This window comes from Panthera onca, chromosome A1 (genome assembly GCF_046562875.1).
Source record: "Panthera onca isolate mPanOnc1 chromosome A1, mPanOnc1 haplotype 2, whole genome shotgun sequence".
NCBI lineage: Eukaryota > Metazoa > Chordata > Mammalia > Carnivora > Felidae > Panthera > Panthera onca.
In genome coordinates, this window is record NC_138339.1 from 106532485 (window position 1) to 106554670 (window position 22186).

The following is a 22186-nucleotide window of genomic DNA, read 5'->3' on the forward strand; positions in this document are numbered from 1 at the left end:
GGGTTGTGGCAGGGGGGATGGGCTAAATGGGTAAGGGGCACTAAGGAATCTACTCCTGAAATCATTGTTGCACTATATGCTAACTAATTTGGATGTAAATTTAAAAAAATAAAATTAAAAAAAATTGAAATCCCACACAAAAAAAATGGATTAAAGACCTAAATGTGAGACCTAAAACCTTAAAAATTGTAGAAGAGAACACAGGCAGTAACTTCTTTGACATCGGCTGTAGCAACTTCTTTCTAGATATGTCTCTGGAAACAAGGGAAACAAAAGCAAAATAACATATTGGAAACTAAAAAGCTCCTTTACAGTGAAGGAAACAGTCAATAAAACTAAAAGGTAACCTATACAATGGAAGAATATATTTGAAAATGACATATCTGATAAAGGGTTAGTATCCAAAATATATAAATAACTTATCAAACTCAACATCCAAAAAACAAATAATCCAATTAAAAAATGGGCAGAAATTTGCAACGACATGGATGGAACTAGAGTGCATTATGCTAAGTGAAATAAGTCAGTGAAAGATAAATACCATATGATGTCACTCATATGTGGAATTTAAGAAACATATGTGGAAATTAAGAAACAAAATAGATGAACATAAGGGAAGGGAAGGAAAAATAATAAATATAATGATAGAGAGGGAGGCAAACCATAAGAGTCTCTTAAATATAGACAACAAACTGAGGGTTGTTGGAGGGGTATTGGGTGGGGGGGATGGGTTAAATGGGTGATGGTAATTAAGGAGGGCACTTGTGATAGGCTTTGTGTGTTATATGTAAGTGATGAATCACTAAATTCTACTCCTGAAGCCAATACTACACTATGTTAATTAACTTAAATTTTAGAAAAGTATTCAAAGAAAAAAAATTTTTTTAAATGGGCAGATGGCATGAATAGACATTTTCCAAAGAAGACATACAGATGGTCAACAGACACACGATGGTCAACATCATTTATCATCAAGGAAGTGCAAAATATAAACCACAATGAGATATCACCTCACACCTATCAGAATGGCTAAAATTAACAACACAAGTCTGGGTGGCTCAGTCAGTTAAGTGTCTGACTTCAGCTCAGTTCATGATCTCACGGTTCTTGAGTTTGAGCCCAGCACGGGGCTCTATACTGACAGTGAAGAACCCACTTCAGATCCTCTGTCTCCCTCTCTCTCTGCCCTTCCCCTGCTCTCTCTCTCTCTCTCTCAAAAAAAAAACAAAAAAAAAAAACCAAAAAAAAAACCATTAAAAACATTTAAAAAAAGAAACCACAGGTGTTGGCAAGGATGTGGCCAAAGGGGAAGCCTTTTGCACTGTGGTGGGAATGCAAGCTGGTAAGTCACTCTGGAAAACAGTATGAAGGCTCCTCAAAAAGCTAAAAATAGAACTGCCCTATGATCCAGCAATTGCACTACTGGATATTTATCAAAGGAATACAAAAACACTAATTCAAATTGATACACGCACCCTGATGTTTATAGCAACATTATCTACAATAGCAAAATTATGGAAACAGCTCAAGTGTCCAATGAGGGATGAATGCAATAAGAAGATATGGGGTATGTGTGTGTGTGTGCATGTATGTATATGTTATATATATATATATATATATATATATATATATATACATACACACATATATATGTAATATTCCTTTGCATTATATCATTGTATATATTATATATATCATCATATATATACATACATATAAATGAATATAACTCAGCTATAAAAAAGAATAAAATCTTTCCATTTGCAACGACATGGATGGAGCCAGAGAGCATTATGCTAAGTGAAATAAGTCAGAGAAAGACAAATACCATAGGAGTTTCATTCATAGGTAGAATTTAAGAAACAATACAAACAAACACAGGGGAAAAAAAAAAAAAAAGAAGCAAACCCAGAAACAGATTCTTAACTATAGAGAACTGATGGTTACCAGAGGGAAGGGAGGTGGAGAGATGGGTAAAATAGGTGACTGGGATTAAGGAGAGCTCTTGTTGTGATGAGCACCAGGTGTTGCATGGACGTGTTGAATCACTGTATTGTACACCTGAAACTAATACTAGACTGTGTGTTGACTAACTGGAATTTAAACTAAAAGGTAAGAAGGAAGGAAGGAAGGAAGAAAAAAAGAGGGGTGCCTGGGTGGCTCAATCAGTTAAGTTTCTGACTTTGGCCCAGGTTATGACCTCATGGTCAGTGAGTTCGAGCCCAGCTTCAGGCTCTGTTCTGACAGCTCAGAGCCTGGAGCCTGCTTCAGAATCTGTGTCTCCCTCTCTCTTTGCCCTTCCCCTGCTCACACTCTGTCTCTTTCTCAAAAAAAAAAAAAAAAAAAAAAAAAAAGGGGCGCCTGGGTGGCGCAGTCGGTTAAGCGTCCGACTTCGGCCGGGTCACGATCTCGCGGTCCGTGAGTTCGAGCCCCGCGTCAGGCTCTGGGCTGATGGCTCGGAGCCTGGAGCCTGTTTCCGATTCTGTGTCTCCCTCTCTCTCTGCCCCTCCCCCGTTCATGCTCTGTCTCTCTCTGTCCCAAAAATAAATAAAAAAAAAAAAACGTTGAAAAAATTTAAAAAAAAAAAAAGAAAGAAAAAAGGATTAAAGGGGAAAAAAAAAGGGTTCATCTCTTTCTGTATGAATATGCATTTATTTATTCAAAAAAAGCCCTCCTTTCCCCTACTACAGTACTGCACACCAAATATTATAATAGTTGTCAAGTATGTATAAGTTTATTTCTGGACTCTGTTCCTTCATCTATTTTTCTATTCTTGCACCAATACAAAACTGTGTTTTGTTTTGTTCTTTTTAAAATTTTTTTTAAATGTTTTTATTTATTTTTGAGACAGAGAGAGACAGAGCATGAGCGGGGAAGGGGCAGAGAGAGAGGGAGACACAGAATCTGAAGCAGGCTTCAGGCTCTGAGCTGTCAGCGCAGAGCCTGACGCGGGGCTCAAACTCACAGACCGTGAGATCCTGACCTGAGCTGAAGTCGGACGCTTAACCGACTGAGCCACCCAGGAGCCCCTTGTTTTGTTTTTTTAATGACTGTAGCTTTGTAATACCTTGGTATTTAGTAGCTTAAATCCTCTAACTTGTTATTTTTCAAGTTTGTGTTTTGCTATTCTTGGCCCTTTATGTTTCCATTTTAAATTTTAGACAACGCATGTCAATTTCCACAAAAAGTTCTTCTGGGATTTTGGTTGGGATTTTATTGAATCTAAAGGTTAAATTAGGGGAAATCGACAATTCTCCTGCATTCAGTAGTCCACCTTTCTGTGCTACCCAGGGAGGGGTTGATACCATGTTGTTTTGTGTTCCCGTTGTAACTTAAAGGGAAACTTTCACAATGTCCGGAGCCCTGATGTCCTACAAGTGAAGGAGGAGAATATCCTCAAATTCCTTGCAGCAGGAACCCACTTAGGTGGTACCAACCTTGACTTCCAGAGGGAACAGTGTATCTACAAAAGGAAAAGTGATGGTATCTACATCATAACTGAGGAGAACCTGGGAGAAGCTTCTGTTGGCAGCTTGTGCCATTGTTGCCATTGAAAACCCTGCTTGATGTCAGTGTCATATCATCCAAGAATACTGGCCAGCGAGCTGTGCTGAAGTTTGCTGCTGCTACTGGAGCCACTCCTATTGCTGACCACTTCACTCCTGGAAACTTCACTAACCAGATTCTGCAGCCTTCCAGGAGCAGGGACTTCTGGTGCTTACTGATTCCAGGGCTGGCCACCAGCCTCTTACAGAGGCATCTTATATTAACCAGCCTACCATCGCTCTGTGTAACAGACTCTCCTCTGTGCTATATGGACATCACCATAGCATCCCTTGCAACAAGGGAGCTCGCTCAGTGGGTCTGATGCAGTGGATGCATGTCACCATTTCCCGTAAACACCCATGGGAGGTCAATGCCTGATCTCTGCCTCTACAGATACCCTGAAGAGATTGAAAAGAGCAGGCCACTACTGAAAATGCTGTGACCAAGGAGGAATTTCAGGGTGCATGGACTGCTCCCGCTCCTGAGTTCACTGCTACTCAACCTGAAGTCGTAGGCTGGTCTGAAGGCCTGCAGGTGCCCTCTATGTCTATTCAGCAGTTTCCCACTGAAGACTGAAGACTGAAGACTGGAGCACTTAATCTGCCACTGAAGATTGGTCAGCAGCTCTCACTGCTGAGGCCACTTTATGGGTAGGAACAACTACTGACTGGCCTTAAGCTGCTCTTTCCCAAAGGCAAACAAAATGGAAATAAGGTGGACAGAAAATAGTTTCTATCTTCAGTAGTCCAATCCCAAACTGACATCTCCTTTCATTTACTTGGATCTTTTTTTTTAGATCTGTTTTTTAGAATTTGCTTTTTATTTACTTAGACTTTTATTCTTTTCACAAATGTTTTGTAGTTTGCTGATGTTTTATATTTTTTGATTTGTTCCTAGATATTTAAAGTTTTTAATTCTATTTTTACTTATATAATTTGAAAATTTCACTTTCCGATTGTATCTTGCTAAGGAATAGACCTATAATTCAATTTGTATGTTGATCTTATGTCCATGGATATAAAACATTCATTCTAATATTTTATCCTTTGAATTTTCTATACTCACAATTATGTCATTGCAAAAAAATGACAGTTTTATTTCTTCCTTTCCAATCTTTCCATCTTTTTTTTTTCTTAAATTATTGCACTGGCTGAGCGCTCAAGGACAACATTGAATATACATAGTAAAAACGGTCATCTCTGCCTCATTCCTGATCTCAGGCAGGCTTTTTAAAAGTAATTTTAGGGGCGCCTGGGTGGCTCAGTCGGTTGAGCGGCCGACTTCAGCTCAGGTCACGATCTTGCAGTCCGTGAGTTCGAGCCCCACGTCGGGCTCTGTGCTGACAGCTTAGAGCCTGGAGCCTGTTTCAGATTCTTTGTCTCCCTTTCTCTCTGCCCCTCCCCCGTTCATGCTCTGTCTCTCTCTGTCTCAAATATAAATAAACGTTAAAAAAAAAAAATTAAAAAAAAAAAAAAGTAATTTTACTACTATGTATGAAGTTTCACATAGGCTTAAAAAATATATACTTTATGAAGTTAAAGAAGTCCTTCTATTCTTGGTTTTGCAATTTTTTTAAAATTGTGGATGGGTATTAAATCTTATCAAATTCTTTTTATGCATCTCGCATAATAATCACATGATTTTTCTCCTTTATTCCATTAATTGGTTAATTTCATGGATTGATTTTCTAATTTTTTCAAACTTACAAAAGCCCACTGGTTTTTCCTTGTAGTGTCCTCTTGAATTTGAGGAATGAGGGTTTGTAGTCTCATAAAATTAGTTAGGAAGTATCGACTATTTTTTGCTTCTTTGGAAATGATTATGTATGACTGGTATTATTCCTTAGATATTTGGAAGAATTCACTGCTGAAGCCATATGGGTCTAGAGTTTTCTTTGTGGAAAATCTTTCAATACAAAAATAGTTTCTTTAATAAATAAAAGATTTTCTATCTCTTTTGGTGTCCATCTTAATGTTATATTGTTCAAATAATTTTTCCATTTATCTAAATTTTCAAATATATCGGCAAAAACTTCTTTATACTCTCATTTTTGACCATCTGTACAATCTTTAGTGACATTCCTCATTTTAATCCTTTTATTGATGTATATGTATTCCCTCATTTTTCTTGCTAACCTAAGTCAATTGATTTTATCATATTTTTAAGGGACAAACTTTGGCTTTGTTGAATTTCCCTATTGTATGTTTGTTTTCTGTATCATTGCTTTTTGCTTTTTATTATTGCCTTCTTTCTATTTTCTTTGGGTTTAAACTGTTGTTCCCTTTCTGGCTTTCTGAGATAAAAACTCAAATCTTTCTTCTTTGCTAATGTATTTAAAGATAATTTTTTTCCTGAATACTACATAAGCTATGTAATAGACTGCAAAAATATCTATAAAATTTTCCTATCTCTGTCAGCATAACCTACTGTAATATAATTCAGCAGTTTTTTCTTCTAAGTAATAAAAAAATTTTTTTTTTAGTAATCTCTACACCCAATGTAGAGCTCAAACTCAGGACCATGAGATCAAGAGTTACACGCTCTTCCGACTGAGCCAGCCAGGTGCCCCACAGCAGTTTTTTCCATCAAGAGTTATCTCCACCCTTGAGTCTAGGTTTGACCATGCGACTTGCTTTAGTCACAAGATACTAGCAAATATAAAACAGAGACTTGTAATGCTTTTAAGCATTGGAACTTGTCTTCTTTTGTTGTGCTTGGCAACTTGGGAAGACCAGGTAAATGAGAGGAATGTTTCTGTAAATATTTTTGTAGCTACATCCTTATGTATGGTGTGGCATACTCAAAGCATAAAAAACCTACTCCTAAAGAGGAAGCCTTTTGCACTGCTGGTGGGAATGCAAACTCGTGTAGCAAGTCTGGAAAACAGTATGGAGGTTCTTCAATAAAAATAGAGGGGCATCTGAGTGGCTAAGTCAGTTAAGTGTCCAACTATTGATTTCGGCTCAGGTCATGATCTCACAGTTTGTGAGTTCGAGTCCCACAATGGGCTCTGTGCTGATGGTGCAGAGCCTGCTTGAGAGTCAGTCTCTCTCTCTCTCTCTCTCTCTCTCTCTCACTCAAAATAAATAAATAAACCTTAAAAAAATTTTTTTAAGTTAAAAATAGAGCTACCCTGTGACCCAACAGTTGCATTACTAAGTATTTACTCAGAGAATACAAAAATACTAATTCAAAGGGATACATGCACTCTGCTGTTTATAGCAGCATTATCTACAAAAGCTAAGGTATGGAAACAGCCCAAGTATCTATTGACTGAAGAATGGATAATGAAGATGTTGTATTGTGTGTCTGTGTATGTGTGTGAAAATATGTATATATACACATATAATATATACGTTTACACACACAATGGAATATTACTCAGCCATAAAAAAAAATCTTGCCATTTCCAATGACATGGATGGAGCTAGAGTGTATTATACTAAGTGAGATAAGTCAGTCAGAGAAAAACAAATAACATGAATTTCACTCATATGTGGAATTTAAGAAACAAAACAAACGTGCAAAGGGGAAAAAAAAAACAGAGAGAGAGGCAAACCAAGAAACAGACTCTTAACTACAGAGAACAAATTGATTGTTACCCTAAAGGTGGTGGGTGGGGGACAGGAAGAAAAAATAAAAGATGTGAGGCAGAAAAAGAATTTTCCTCTTAGTCTTGAGCTTAAATACAATTAGGTATCAAAGACACCAGCTATGTGTGGCTTGGAAATAGAAGGATATCCTTTTGAGTCCAAGTAGGTGGAATGGGATAGGATCTTCCAATGTACACTGAGGTAATCAGAAACCCCGACTTTGTAAGCTGGAGTTTCTCATACTTCCTTCAGTTTATGTTGATTTTCTTTTGGTTTCACTTAATAATTAGAAAAGTCATTTCAAAAAAGTCAATATTCATGATAGATAAAGGTTTCAAATATGCAAAATGAAACATAAAAGTACTAGAAGAAAAGTCAGGTGATTTAAAAAAATTCTAATCTTGGGGTAGAAGGGCATTCTAGGCACGTGACCAAAGGCAGACGTCATTAAAAAAAAAAAAAACAAACAAAAAAACTGATATACTTGATTACATAAAAATTTTAACTTGTGTAGAACAAAAAGCGGGAACAATCCACCCCAAAATTCAAAGACTAAAAAAAAAAATTAAAAAAAAATTGCAACATTTATGAAGGGCTATTACAAATTAATACTCTGAATTTAAAAACCTCCAAAATCCAACCAGGTAATTCACAAACATGAAAATAATAGCTAACATATATTGAGCTTTGATGTGCCAATATTGTAGACCAAATGCTAAAATGACCTCCATTTCACCCCTCTATGTACCTATGACTTCTTACAATTTTGAGTTTGCTGCTCCTCCCATCAGGATACAGTCTGTCTTTGGGAGTTGCTCTGGCCAGCATAATGTGGCATAGTTGATGGTACTCCAGTTTGAGCCTAAGCTTCAGGAGGCCTGTATACACTTCCACTCTCATGGAACCCTCCCATCGCCGTAAGAACAAGTCAGAATTAGCCTCTTGGAGGATGAGACAGAATGTGAAAGAGAGCCAAACGGCCCCAACTTTTGCCATCCCAGATCCCCAAATATATGACGCAGCTCAGCCAAGATCAACAGAGCTGCCTACACAATCCATGGCTGATAGGTGGAATGATCCTGGTCAAGACCAGAAAAACTGCCTTGCAAACACAACGTGTGTCAGCAAACATAAACATTTATCACTATACTCCCGAGATTTGGTTTGCTACACAGCAAACTATTTTGGCAATAGTAACGGATAGAGCCAAGTAATGTTCAAAGTACTCTATATTTATTTACTCTCAATCTTAAACAGGTGATATGAGATAATAGCGAATATATATTGGTCTCTGCCCCTGATTCTTGGCAATGAGCTCCTAAAAACCTTATTACTTCCTAAGTGATAAGGGCACTAGGATCATCTTTTGTTGTAATATTTGGTTTCTGACCCTGGTTACCGACACAGGGCTCCTGAAAGCCTTGAAATGTCCTGGCTGATAGGAGTGTCTTTTGTTCTGATGAAGTGACTGGATAGGCTCCTAGATGAAGGCTGGTCACCAAAAAGAGCCATGATTAGAAGATTGAAATTTTTAGCCTTCCCTCCCATTCTCTTGAGAAGGGAGAAGGGCTGAAAATGGACTTAACGACATATCATGCCTACCTCATGAAACCTCCATCAAAATCCCAATAATAAGGGGTTTGGAGAACACAGCCATGTTCCAGGAGGATGATGCACCCCAACTTCAAAGAGACAGAAGCTCCTGTGCTCAGACCTCAGTATCTCTTCATCTGCATCCTTACAATAATGTCCTTTAACTGGTAAACATGTTTCCTGAGTTCTGGGAGCTGCTCTAGCAAATTAATTGAACCCAAGGAGGGAGTCATGGGAACCTGAGACTTATAGCCAATAGGACAGAAGCAGTGGAAACAACATGGACTTGCAACTGGCATCTGGAGTTGGGTTAGCAGACTTGTGGAGCCAGCCCTTAACCTGGGGGATCTGATGGTATCTCCAGGTAGACAGTGTCAGAATTAAGTTAAAATGTAGGACACCCAGCTGGTGAGGCAGAGAATTGCTTGCTGTGGAGAAAACTTCCACACACATTTGGTGACCTAATTGTCATAAGCCAAGAGTTCTGTGTGAGTAGTAAAAGGCCTCCTAGGAGAAGGAACAACTGTTTTTCTAATACAGATGAGTACGATTTTTCCCTCTTACCTCATCTCCTGTACTCCACTCGTCACAATGGCCTCTTCGAGTTCTCAAACACATCAGGCACAACACCAGCTTCTCACTGAGCCCTCTCCTGTAAACTCACCAATACTAAATATCCATCTATCCTGCTTTATTTTTTGCCCCCTAGCACATTTTCCCATTTAACATACACTGTATTTTCCTTATCTGTCTCTCCCATTAGAAAGAACATAAGCTCCACGCACATAAGGATTTGGGGCTGCTTTGTTCATCACTGTATCACTAGACCTAGAATAATGTTTGGCACATAATACTCAGTAAATATTTGGCGAGTGAAAAAAATCAGCCAATCAATTTCAGCTTGCTGATGAAGAAATAAACAGAAAAATTAAGTAACTCTGCCTAAGATCACAGTGCTAGTCAGTGGCAGAGGCAAGCAGGCTACAGATTATTCTAGTCTAGTCTAGAGTACTATACTACCTGCCTTTCTAAAGCAGAGTGTGCCATATACATATGTGCCCAATAAGCATCAATTTCCTTGGTTCTTCATACTTTAATCTAGGTGCTTCTCTCCACAGAAGTGCTCTCTTTTGTCTTAACCAAAGAAGTGATATTATTTAAACATGAGAAAGTACTAGGACGTTTCTGTGCAAAACCAGGGGTAAAGAGAAACGATAAAAATCCTCCTTTACAACATTTTAAAATCCATTTATACAACTAATGTGTAACCTTTGATATTTGTAACTTAAAACCTTTTCTCCATTAGTATTTTTTTTCTAGCACCACTGTCGTAAAATTCTGGGGTTTCTATCTACTGGATTTGGGGAGACAATCTCGATTTTATTTAATTATAGTTAAGATACATAAATGTTAAGTTTATGAATAACTATAATTTAATTTGTCTGACTTTCTAAGACTTCCCATATGAATAAATTGGGAATGCCTGGGTGGCTCAGTCAGTTAAACGGTTAAGCATGTAACTCTTAGTTTCGGCTTAGGTCATTATTTCCTCCTTTGTGGGATCGAGGGCCGTGTCAAGCTCTGCACTGACAGCAAGGAGCCCGCTCGGTATTCTCTCCCTCTCCCTCTCTGCCCCTCTCCTGCTTGCATGTGTGTGTGCATTCTCTCAAAATGAATAAATATTTTTTAAAAAAGGAAAAAGAAAACAAGGAACTTTTTTGGTCTTCAGATCACAAGTCCTGAAATTTTATTAGAGAATTAAACTCACCAAATAAGCTCTCAAAAAAAAAAAAAGTGCAAGTGAATGTAAATTATAATAAGAAAAGTTTCAAGGCATCTGGATGGCTCAGTTGGTTGAGTGACTTCGGCTCAGGTCATGGTTCATGAGTCCAAGCCCTGCATCTGGCTGCTCGTTGCTGTAAGGGCGGAGCCCACTTTGGATCCTCTCTCCCGCTTTCCCCACTTGCACTTTCTCTCTCTCTCAAAAATAAACATTAAAAAATAAACATTTAAGAAAACAATAAGAAAAGTTCTACTTAACTAATTGGTAAGGATAAAAAATATTAAAATGTTCAGTGTTGGTAATCGTGTAGGAAACTAGCATTTATACACTCCACTGGGAAGAGTGAAATTTGGTCGAAACTTTTTGGAAAAAAATAGGTACCGAAGGCCTGAAAGATGTGCATCAAAGGCCTCTGATGTACAAATTCCTTTGCTAAAAACGTATATTGATGAAATAATTAAGGATTTGGAAAAAGACCTAATAGCAAGAATGTTTATCTAAGCACTATTACTCAGCAAGAAGTTGGGAAGAGTTATATCCAAAAGTAGGGATTAATTATCATACATTTCCAAATGGACTATATTGTAACTCTTTATATTATGGAAGAGTGCTTGCAGTACATAAAAATTATAATAAATATGGTATAATCTCATATTTGTAAAAACAAAAACATCTATGTAGAAAAGATTTTGGAAGCTATTAACACATGGCTCTTCTGGATGGGTGGACTTGTTTCTTTTGCTTGTCAATATTTTCTAGTTTTCCACAGTGAACACGCATTGCTGTCATAATTTTTAAAACCAAGGGTTTTTTTTTAATTGAATGAGGAAACGAGGGCCATTAGAAGTATAATCTGGACTAAATATTGTTGAGTCATCTTTCTCATTTGTCTTTTTGATCATGCCATGATCCATCCCTCACTCTACATTAGATTCTGCTTGGCTCAAATTCTGTGCAATTTAGATGAGGTAGGAAGGGAAATTCTCCTGGTTTAATTGCTATGGCAACAAAAGTTGAAAGAAATCTTAGGTATCATTTAGTCTAGTCCTTTTCATTTTACAAAATAAGGAATTTGAGAGATCCAAGATATTGAGTGATTTACTTAAGGTCATAGGTTATCTCAACAGCAAGCATAATGTCTTCAGATTCTCGGTCCCCTCATTCCCAAGAAATTAGCCTAGTAATCCATCAATGATATTGGCTGCTCAAATGGCTTTGGAAGGGGATATACAGCAGCTCTGCCAACAGGAAAACACAAGAAGAATCTTAAGTCAGTAAATAAAAACCTGGTCACTTTAAAACACTAAAATGAACTCCCAAGTGTCGGAAGAAATTAGGAAAAATATATCAAGAGAACACAGAGGCCTTCCATGTTGCCTAGTATTGACTGTTTTTTGGAGGATACAGTTTGAAACAAAGATATTGTGATTAACTCACTCACAAATGCTGTAATTTAATGACTACTACTACTGTATATGTTGATTAACTGTAATATTATGCTGTTAAGTAATAAAATAGTTGCTATAGTTGATCACCAGCTTTTTTTTAAAGTTTATTTATTGAGAGAGACGGGGGGGGGGGGGTAGTGCACGAGCAGGGGAGGGGCAGACAAAGAGAAGGAGAGAGAGAGAATCCAAGCAGGCTCTGCACTGTCAGCACAGAGCCCAATGTGGGGCTTGAACTCACAAACTGTGAGATCATAACCTGAGCCAAGATCAAGAGCCGACACTTAACCAACTAAGCCACCCAGGTGCCCCTGATTACCAGCTTCTAACAAGATAATAAATGCATGGCTTTCTATATATTTATTTTCTTCCACACATAAACAAAGAATCTGAGTAACAAGGGGCACTTGGGTGGCTCAGTCAGTTAAGCATTTGACTCTTGGTTTCAGCTCAGGTCATGATCTCATGGTTCATGGGTTCAAGCTTCTCACTGGGCTCCGTGTAGAGCCCACTTGGGATTCTCTTTTTCCCTCTCTCTCTGCCCCCCTCCCCTGCTCTCACACCTCTCTCAGAAAAAAAAAAAAATCTGAGTAACACAGACCAGTGGTTCTCAAAATGTGGTTTGCAATCCTTGGGGATGGGAATATGGAGAGGGGTCCTTGAGACCATTTCAAGTCATCTGTGAGGTTAAAAGTATTTCATGATAATACTATGATATTATTTACTTTGTTCACTTGGTCGACATTTGTACTGATCGTAAGAAGCAATGGTAGATAAAATCATTGGCACCTTAGAACAAATCAAGGCAGTGGCACCAAAATGTCTTAGCAGTCATTATACTCTGTACGACCACTCACTCATGCTAAAAATTAATGTCAATTTCACTTGCATGAAATAGTAAAATATTTAATTTTATTAAATCTCAATCACTGAATGCATATGTGTGGCAATGTATGCATACAGCATTTCTGCTGCAGAAATTCTCTCAAAAAATGTAACAAAGTGAGCCTGTCACTTCAAGGAACTGACAGTATTTGTTACCAGTGATAAAATGTAAGCTTTAAAATGAAAATCAGAATTTTGAAAAAGTGTATCTGGCATTGTGAGCTTGCTAGTTCCCTAATACTTCAAGACATTTATGATGAGATGGATGATGATATTAGGGAATATGATTTGATATCGTAAAATGTAATGTATCAACATTAGGAAGATCTGTTTAACAGAGTGAACTGCTATTTTCCAAGTAACCAATGTTTGATATTTGAAAATCATGGGTAAAAGACCCGTTTAAAATCTAAGATAGACACATGGATTTTAATATGATAGAGTGAGAAAAATACATGGATAGTTTCATATTCTGCATTGAAACTAATCTTTAAAACACTACCACATATCAAACTTTGGTATGATATAAAGCATATCCATGATTACTTTTAAAAAGTAGTCCTAGGGGTGCCTGGGTGGCTCAGGCATAAGTGTCTGACTCTTGGTTTCAGCTCAGGTCATGATCTCACGGTTCATGGGTTCGAGCCCCATGACAGTGAGGGGCCTGCTTGGGATTTTCTTTCCTTCTCTCCCTGCCCCTCCCCCGCTCACTTTGTCTCTGTCTCTCTCAAAAAATAAATAAATTTAAAAAGAAAAGTAGTTTTTCAAACTATATATGAATGGGAGGTGGAATTTTTTTCATCTTAAACCAAAACAGTGTAACATATCAAATGCAGAAGCAGATGTAAGAATTCAGCTATTTTCTATTAAGTCACACATAGACAAAAGGTGGAAACAACCCAGATGTCCATGGACAGATGACAAACAAATGTCATATATCCAGACAATGGAATATTATTCAGCTTTAAAAAGGAAGGAAATTCTGACCTAAGTACATGGATGAAACTTAAAAACATTATGCTAACTCAAATAAGCCAGTCACAAATACTTTATGATTCTACTTGTATGAGGTACCTAAAAAAGTAAAATTCATAGACAGAAAGAATAGTGGTTACCAGGGATGGGAAAGAAGAGAATGAGGAGTTATTGTTTAATGGGTACAGAGTTTCACTTTAGGATGATGAAAAAGATCTGGAGACAGATAATGGTAATGGTTGCACAACGTTTAAGTTCTTAATGCCACTGAATCTTGCACTTAAAAATGATTAAAACGTCAAATGTTAAGTTATGTATATTTTACAACAATTAAAAAAAGCTGAAGAAAAGGAAAAAAAACCCCACAATTCCACTCTTCTTACTCATGTTTTTGGAGGAGTTTTGGAAAATAGTTAGTTTGGAAAATAGTTTCATTTTTAATGAAATGTTATTTGTGCATGTAATGAGTTTATTATTGTTTTATAAATAAACTAATAAATACTTTACAATTCCCTAGTTTTCATTTCTAATATGGTTAATATGGATAGATCTAGTACAACCCACATAAACAGAAGCTCTTAGGTCCTCAATGATTTTTGTAAGGTAAAGAGGTCTTGGGGCTAAAAAGTTTGAGAATTGGTATCTTACACGATATTTATTCTCTCTTCTCACACCTGCATTATTTATCTTCACTGGTTGGTATAGCTGCATTTGAAGCTGTATCACTTGCAGCCTGCAGACTAAAAGGACAGCGTGAAATATGGCCAAAACCATCACATTAACTCTTTATAATTACTACTGTCCCTTGGACGCACCATAAGTATAAGGACTGAGCAACATAAAGCTCCTCACGGATGAGTGACCATGTACAATAGAAAACTGTTAAAAAGGTTGAACGCTTAACATTTCCCAAAGTAGTTTTATAAGTAACAAGAAAGACACATTTCCTTTTTTCTGTTGGATCTTCATTAGGATGTACAGTTCAAGGCTGTCTTCGGGAATGGGAGTGGTAGAGGCATTGTTTCTGAAAACCACTCCATCTAGCGCATCCAAGCAAAGAATTTAATTCTCTCACCATCTTGCTACTGGTCTGTTGCAGAGGGGTGTGGCTTGGGAGCTAGCAAGCAATCCAAAACAGCAGCTGAGGCTGCCCCAAACCGTGTCCAAGCAATAATTTCCTCCATTTTGGGCCAAGTCAATTTGCCCCAGCAAGAGACCGAATGTTTTATGGGGAAGAGGTAAATAAAAAGGAAATTAGAAAGCATGGACGGAGAAAAGCCGCAAAACCATAGCGGTTTCATCTTGCAAGGACGTTAAACGATTTGTATTCTAATGATGTGCGTGAGGGGCAAATTAGAATCGCTATTCCTGAGTCTACAGCTGCCGGCACTTTCAATAAGAGGTCTGCAGTTCTGGATGGGGGGGGGCGGGGCGGAAGTCAAACGATTTTCTTATCCGAACCATCTTTCTGCATTCATTTTGGGCCGGGCCTGGGACCAGTCTCGCTGACTGCAGCTGAGGCAGTCCCAAACAAAGGGGAATGGATGCCTTCCCAAGAGAGCGGAGGAGGGAAAGGTGGCCCCAAGTTCCCCCGCGTCAGGTGTCCCTCAGGGCAGAGCATGCGGGCCGTGGGGAGGGAGAGGCCCAGGAGCGTCAGAGGGGTGCGCTTGGGAAAGCCCGAGCACAGGCACTTGGCACTGACAGGACGGAAAACCACTCCCGGCCCACAGTCAAGGTTAACCCGCACACCGAGATACCTGTGGAGGCCTCGCACAGCTGAAAGGCACTGGGCGATCATGGGAGCGCCGAGAGGCGGTGGCGGCGGCGGCGGCGGGCCCGTTGTCCTCCGGTTTGGGGTTGAGGGAGGCGGGGCGCCCGGGAGCCAAGAGGCGGCCTAGCCGAGGAGGCAACAGCGGCGGTGGCTGCCAGCCCTGCCCGCGCCCTCCCACGTGCGGCAGCACCACGCCGGCGCCCACTTGGGCCCCGCCCCCCGGCTTGCGCCCCGCCCCGCGCTCCTGGCACCGCCCCGGGGGCGGTTCTGGCGAGACCCACTGGCCGGGAGCAAAGCGCACAGCCGGGTGGGCTGAGGGGCGGCGGCGGCCCCAGAGCTGCGGAAGTTTTGGCCACCGCTGGCACTACTACGATCGGGAGCCAGGCTGAAGCTCGGAGGACCAGCGAACGGGCGGACCGGTTTACGGACGCCCGTGGGCCCGCTGCCACCATCTCGCGTCCTCTTGCCTGGTAAGGGGCTTCTGTCTGGGATGGGTGCGTCTCCTGCCGCCCCAGGTGGGGCCTGCACCGCGCACCCGCATCAAACCCCGTCTGGGCCGAAGCGAGGCCCGGGTACCCAAGGGAGGTAGGAGGTCGATGTGTTATGGGGAGAAGAAGGGGGAGAAGACGGGAGGAGATTGGCTATCTTCGTTTCCCCTCCTCACCTTCTTCACTCCCCATTCTTTTTTCACCTTCTGCCCTGGGGCCTTATTTAATACTTGCAACCCCATGGCCTAAAGACTGGGCTTGCCTTTAGAATAAGCCTAGAAATAATAAACATCCTGGCGGCGGGTACCACACCCTGGCTTTGGATTAGGGAACCTGGAGAACAGATGGATGATGCGATTTAGTGGAAATAAGCCATTAATGCCGTCTGGCCCTGCGCCACTGTTTGGATGCGATAGTATTCCATGTGAATGAACATGACCGGGAGCTTCCAGCTTGTCCACGAGAGCACAGCTACTGCAGAGAGCAATGGTCGGTGTGTAGTATCCATCGATTTAGGCAATGATTTTCCGACATATCTAGATTAAATAGAAATGCCATTTTTATTAAGAATGACACTCAATAGTTGAACACCCTTTCATTAATATACTTCCTCCTCAAGTAACAGTCTCAGCCTAAAAAAGTTGGTGCAGTGTAAATTATGCATACATTTTAAAAAAATCTCATGAAATAGACGAAGATGCTTATTGTAGATGAGCATCTGAGTCAGCAGTATGAAATCTCCCTCAACATAGTGCTGAGGCCTTTTGGGGATTTCTACTTCTGTATCTGTACCCCTGTCCTTATCCGTATCTGTACCATATATACTGTTAAGATATAATGAGATAATGGGGCGCATGGGTGGCTCAGTCGGTTAAGCGTCTGACTTCTGCTGAGGTCATGATCTCACAGTTCGAGGGTTCCAGCCCCCCATCGGGCTATGTGCTGACAGCTCAGAGCCTGCAGTTCGGAGCCTGGAGCCTGTTTTGGATTCTGTGACTCCGTCTCTTTCTCTGCCCTTCACCGCTCACACTCTGTCTCTTAAAAAATAAATAAACATTAAAAAAAAAAAGATACAGTGAGGTAGTCAGTGACTCTCTGTCTCTCTCTCTGCCCCTCCACTGCTCACACTCTGTCTCTGTCTCTCAAAAAATAAATGTTAAAAATTAAAAAAAAAAAAAGATCCAGTGAGTTAGTGTCTAAGCTTGTGTGGTACATGTTTTGAGAAAAATTCTACTTTTGCAAGCTTTAACATAATCTAATACTACTGGGTATAAATCAAAATATGTGAACATTATCATAACAATACTTTGTGTTCTCCTGACTTTTAAAAGAAGAATGAAGGTAATGCAGGTTTTGTTTTTGCTTTTTACTTTTGATGTAATTTATAACCCTTGTTATTTATAACTTTCCTGACTAATTCTTTAAAATAACTTAGATCAGTGTTTTCCTTTTTCTTATCAAGGAAAAACATTTAAACTTTTAAAATGTCATCTATCAAGCACTTAGTTTATGCAGTTATTCGTTTCTTACGGGAACAAAGTCAGATGGATGCTTATACTTCGGATGAACAAGAAAGTTTGGAAGGTAGGCATGAGTGCTTTTTGATCATTTGTGTTATAAATAAAGACTAAAATAGCTATAAGCCTGACTTTATGACCTATAATAACAAAATGATAATGTTTTGTTGATCTTTCGAGAAGAGAGATCCTGTGTCCATTCTCTGAGACTTGTTTGGTTTTAATTAACAATAGGAGGACTGTGGTTCACTTATTGAGGACCTAGTATGTGTCAGAACTATGCTGTTCACACTGTGGGGAATTTTTTCTTTATAGTAACTGCCAAGTTAGTATTATCCTCTTTTAACAGATAATAAATGAAATCAGATAGATTAAGTAACATAACAGCGAAATGTGGCAAAGCTGACATTTAAATCCTGGTTTTTACTCTGAAGATCTTGTGTCTTCCTGATAGGAAAGCATCTCGTTTAGGATTGATACATGAAAATACCTTAGTCATCATAAAAGCAGTATGTAAAAGTCTAATAATTACATCACAATTAAACTCTAACAACGTTCTATTTGGACACTTGAAAATGAGAGGATTTTACCCTTGTTTTATGTAAGCTTTAAATATTAGATTTGGTAATCTGTAAAGGTGAGTGAGACTTGCATGAAAGCATCATGTGTTTCCTTGACAGCATCTTTTCTGCTTCACATTTATGCATTATAAAATTTAAATTCACTATAACCATGGCAAGATTGAATTCTGCAGATGAGCTTGTGGAGGTTCAATGAGTATACCTTCCTTGTGGCCTAAAGACTTAATTATTGCAATGAGACAGTGCATTTGGGAGAATTTAATAAATTATACAATTTGATTTTGTCATCTTGAAGCTATTTCTCCTATAAAGGGGATCCCTCTATTAATTTCAGTAGGCACTTCCATTGTGAATATGCTTTTAAGAGGTGGGGATGAAAATCGGCATTTGCTCTAAATCTGCTTGCAATCTGGTGAGATGCTGTCTTTCCAGGTGGCAGTGAGAGGAGCAGGTGACACACAGTTGGAGAACATTGCAGTTGGTTCATTTCATATTAAAATCTTTTTGTCCTCAGTTAGACTATGTGAAGGTAAAGGTGACTGGTTATCTAAAGAAAGTGTTGGTTATGGTTTCTCAGTAATAAACACATAAATGCAATTATTTAATAAAAGATGTTTCTTTCCTAATCAAAGCAGTATAAGACTTTTAAGGGCCAGAAAGAAAATTGAGAGGTTTCTAAAAATCAAGATGTTATGCCCTATTTTTAGGATGGTCTTCAGCCAAAAATATGTGCCTTCATCTGTTTGTTATGTATGGCAGTCAGAAATAGTGCCAATTGTTTTTGACCGACCCCTATTTTTGACTCTGTGAGTCTAATTTAATTGAGTATGAAATCATGTGGAGAAGTCTGCCCACCTTCTAGACATTTAAAAAAGCTCTAGGAAAGGAGCCTGAGTTCTAGTACCAGCCTTACCATAGTGGTGAAGAATTATAGCCTTATCAGCTTTGAGCTTTTTCATCAGATTTTGTCACCCACACCTAATTGTCATCATCTACCGACATCTACTTCATGTGGCTCCTGCCCTCTGTCACTCTTTCTAGTACTACTCCTGTCTTAATTCTTGGCAATTGCAGTGTACTCACAGGTGATTCTTTGAGTACTCTCAATACTTCCCTTCCTTGGCCTCTCCTCTAGTGATCTCAACCACTCAGCTGCTTGGCCATACCCTAGACTAGTGGTTCTCAACTCAGGATGATTTTGCAACATCTGGAGATATTTTTGATTGTCACCAGTGGGGGGCTGCTTTATGGCATCTAGTGGGTAGAGGCCATGGAAATTGCTAAACATACTATAATGTACAGGATGGATCCCAGAACAAAGTCCAAAATGTCAGCAGTGCCAAGGGTGAGAAACTCTTCCCTGGACATTATCATTACTGAAACTGCATTCTCCCCATAATCTCTATCGTCAACATAACACTTCCTGACCACTACTGCCTGTCTTTCCAACTCACTCCCTCTAAAATCGCTACCTCAACAATTCTTGACCCTACCAATACCTCCAGTATGTTGATCCCTTACCTTTCATACCCCTTTTCTTACCCCATTTAAACACCATGGTTCATAATTATGTTCATGCATTGTACATCTCTCCCTTTCTTGTAAAACCCAACCTTGTTTAAATTCAGCTCTCCACCTACTATGTGCTCATGTCCATGTGACTTTGTATAGATGGAGCAAAACCTATAACTTTGCGGATCGATCCCACTTTGATTTCATCACCATGAGCCTCAAGTGGACCTGTCATGCTGCCTGGCAATCACACTGTCTCTTCCAAGTTCATTCACACTTTTGCTCTCCTAGACCACCACTTTAACACTTTCTCCCATCTTCTCAAACTCTCAAATCTCCTCCTCTGTACTCACTTTTAGTTCATGAGCTTCCTTCTTACCCTACCAAGATAATTGAAGGAATAAGAAAGCAACTTCCACAGACTCCCCCTACCCCATCTACCCACCCACCAGCATGTACACCCCTACATATTCTGCTTGCTTGGCTAACTATTATATGCTATGGACTAAATGTTTGTGTTTTCTCAAAATTCATATGTTGAAATCTAATGCCCAGTGTGAGGGTATTAGGAGGTGGAACCTTCATGATTGAAGTTAGTGCTCTTATAAAGTGACCCCAAAGAACTTCTTTACTCTTTCTACCATGTGAGGACACAGTGAAGAGGTACCATCGATGAACCAGAAGGCAGGTTCTCATTAGACATTGAATTTACCAGCACCTTAATCTTGGACTTCCCGGCCTCCAGAACTGTGAGAGATACATTTCTGTTGCTTATAAGACACCCAGTCTATGGTATTCTGTTAGAGAGGCTGAAACAAGATTAAGATACCACAGATGAACTATCCATTGTCTTTTCTAAATGGAACCTCTACTGGCACACTGGGTCTGATTCCATCCTGTCTCACCTACTCTGGGATATCGCTCTAGTTATTCTACCCTTCTTGTCTTACATCAGCAAATTTTCACTCTGTGTTGGATCATTTTTATCAGAATATACTTTTCATTGTTTCTTACTTCCTAAAAAAACAAAAACAACAGCTAATTACTCTTGCCATATTACCCCCTACTTCCAAACTACTGCCTACTTTTATTGTCTTGCTTTTGCTGGAAACCTCGTTGAAAGAATTATCTATACTTTTTAAAATTCCTCTCTTATTCTTTCTTGTACCCATTCCAGTTTGGCCTTTGCTTCAGCCTCTCCACCCATAGTCTTCTCATCAAAGTCATCAGTAATTTCTGAGTTATTTAGTTCAGTGATCAGTTGTCAGTCTTCATGTGTCTTTTTAGCTGCTGTTGATAAAGCTGATGATATCCCTCATCTCACAGCCCCCACCCCTGCCCCGCTGTCATATATTTGATTCACTTGGCTTCCAGGATACCTCCTCACACTCTCTTGGTTTTCTTCTTATTGCTTGCTCCTTCTGTCTCCTTTGCTAGTTTCTCATCTCTTCCCTGCCCTGGAGTGCCCAAGGTCTAGTGCTCGATCTTCTCTTCATTATCTATGCTTATGTTTTTTTTTTTTTTTTAAATGTTTATTCATTTTTGAGAGACAAAGAGAGACCGAGTGTGAGTGAGGGAGGGGGAGAGAGAGAAGGAGACCCAGAATCCCAAGCAGGCCCCAGGCTCTGAGCTGTCAGCACAGAGCCTGACACGGGGCTTGAACTCACAAACCATAAAATCATGCCCTGTGCCGAAGTTGGACAGTTAACTGACCGAGCCACCCAGGTGCCCCTACACTTACTTTTTTGATGATGTCATTCGGTTTCTTGGCATTTAACTAAGACCTTCCTTCTGAACTGCAGATTTTTATATACAACTGCCTACTAGATATCTCTACTTCTATGTGTAATAGGCATCTCAAAGTGAACATTTCCAAGACTGAACTCCTGATCCTCCCACCCAAAATCTGTTCCTTATCTCAGTTGATGGCAACTCTATCTTTTCAGTTGCTTAGGCCCCAAACTTGGGCATCATTCTGAACTCTTTCTCTTGGACTCTGCCTTTAATCATTTAGTAAATCCTGTTGGCTGTACCTTCAAAATTAGAGTCTTAACCGTTTCTTCCCATCTCCACTGATGTCACCCATGGATATAATTAAGTATTTCTCATCTTTTTTAATGTAATAGCCTCCAACTGATCTCTCTGCTTTTGTCCTTGCAGCTTTGTTGACTATTCCCAATACAGCTACCATTGATATTTTATTTTTTTATTTTTATTTTTTTTTAATGTTTTTATTTATTTTTGAGACAGAGAGAGACAGAGCATGAGCCGGGGAGGGGCAGAGAGAGCGAGAGAGAGAGAGAGAGACAGAATCTGAAGCAGGCTCCAGGCTCTGAGCTGTCAGCACAGAGCTTGATGCGGGGCTTGAACTCACGAACTGTGAGATCATGACCTGAGCTGAAGTCGGATGCCCAGCCGACTGAGCCACCCAGGCGCCCCACCATTGATATTTTAAAAAGTATGTCAGGGGCCCCTGGCTGACTCAGTCAGTAGAATG

The 22186-nt window shown here is 39.6% G+C and overlaps 2 protein-coding genes and 1 pseudogene across 3 annotated transcripts in view; 2 read left to right on the forward strand and 1 right to left on the reverse strand.

The window, feature by feature from the left end:
- Positions 1-15741, reverse strand: part of NLN (neurolysin) — a 103060-nt gene extending 87319 nt beyond the window's left edge. The window contains exon 1 of the mRNA XM_078449405.2: positions 15578-15741. Coding sequence (XP_078305531.2) covers positions 15578-15618 — 41 coding nt within the window. The 5' untranslated portion in view covers positions 15619-15741. The remainder of the gene's footprint in view (positions 1-15577) is intronic.
- On the forward strand, positions 1295-4256 carry LOC132682362 (small ribosomal subunit protein uS2 pseudogene; annotated as a pseudogene).
- A 133-nt stretch (positions 15742-15874) lies between the features above and the next one.
- Positions 15875-22186, forward strand: part of SGTB (small glutamine rich tetratricopeptide repeat co-chaperone beta) — a 45886-nt gene continuing 39574 nt past the window's right edge. Inside the window, exons 1-2 of one of the 2 annotated variants that reach the window (XM_060635670.3) lie at positions 15875-16061; positions 17542-17663. In XM_060635670.3, the coding sequence (XP_060491653.1) occupies positions 17564-17663 (100 nt within the window). In that variant the 5' untranslated portion in view covers positions 15875-16061; positions 17542-17563. The remainder of the gene's footprint in view (positions 16062-17541; positions 17664-22186) is intronic. The other variant, XM_060635669.3, reaches the window with a different exon arrangement.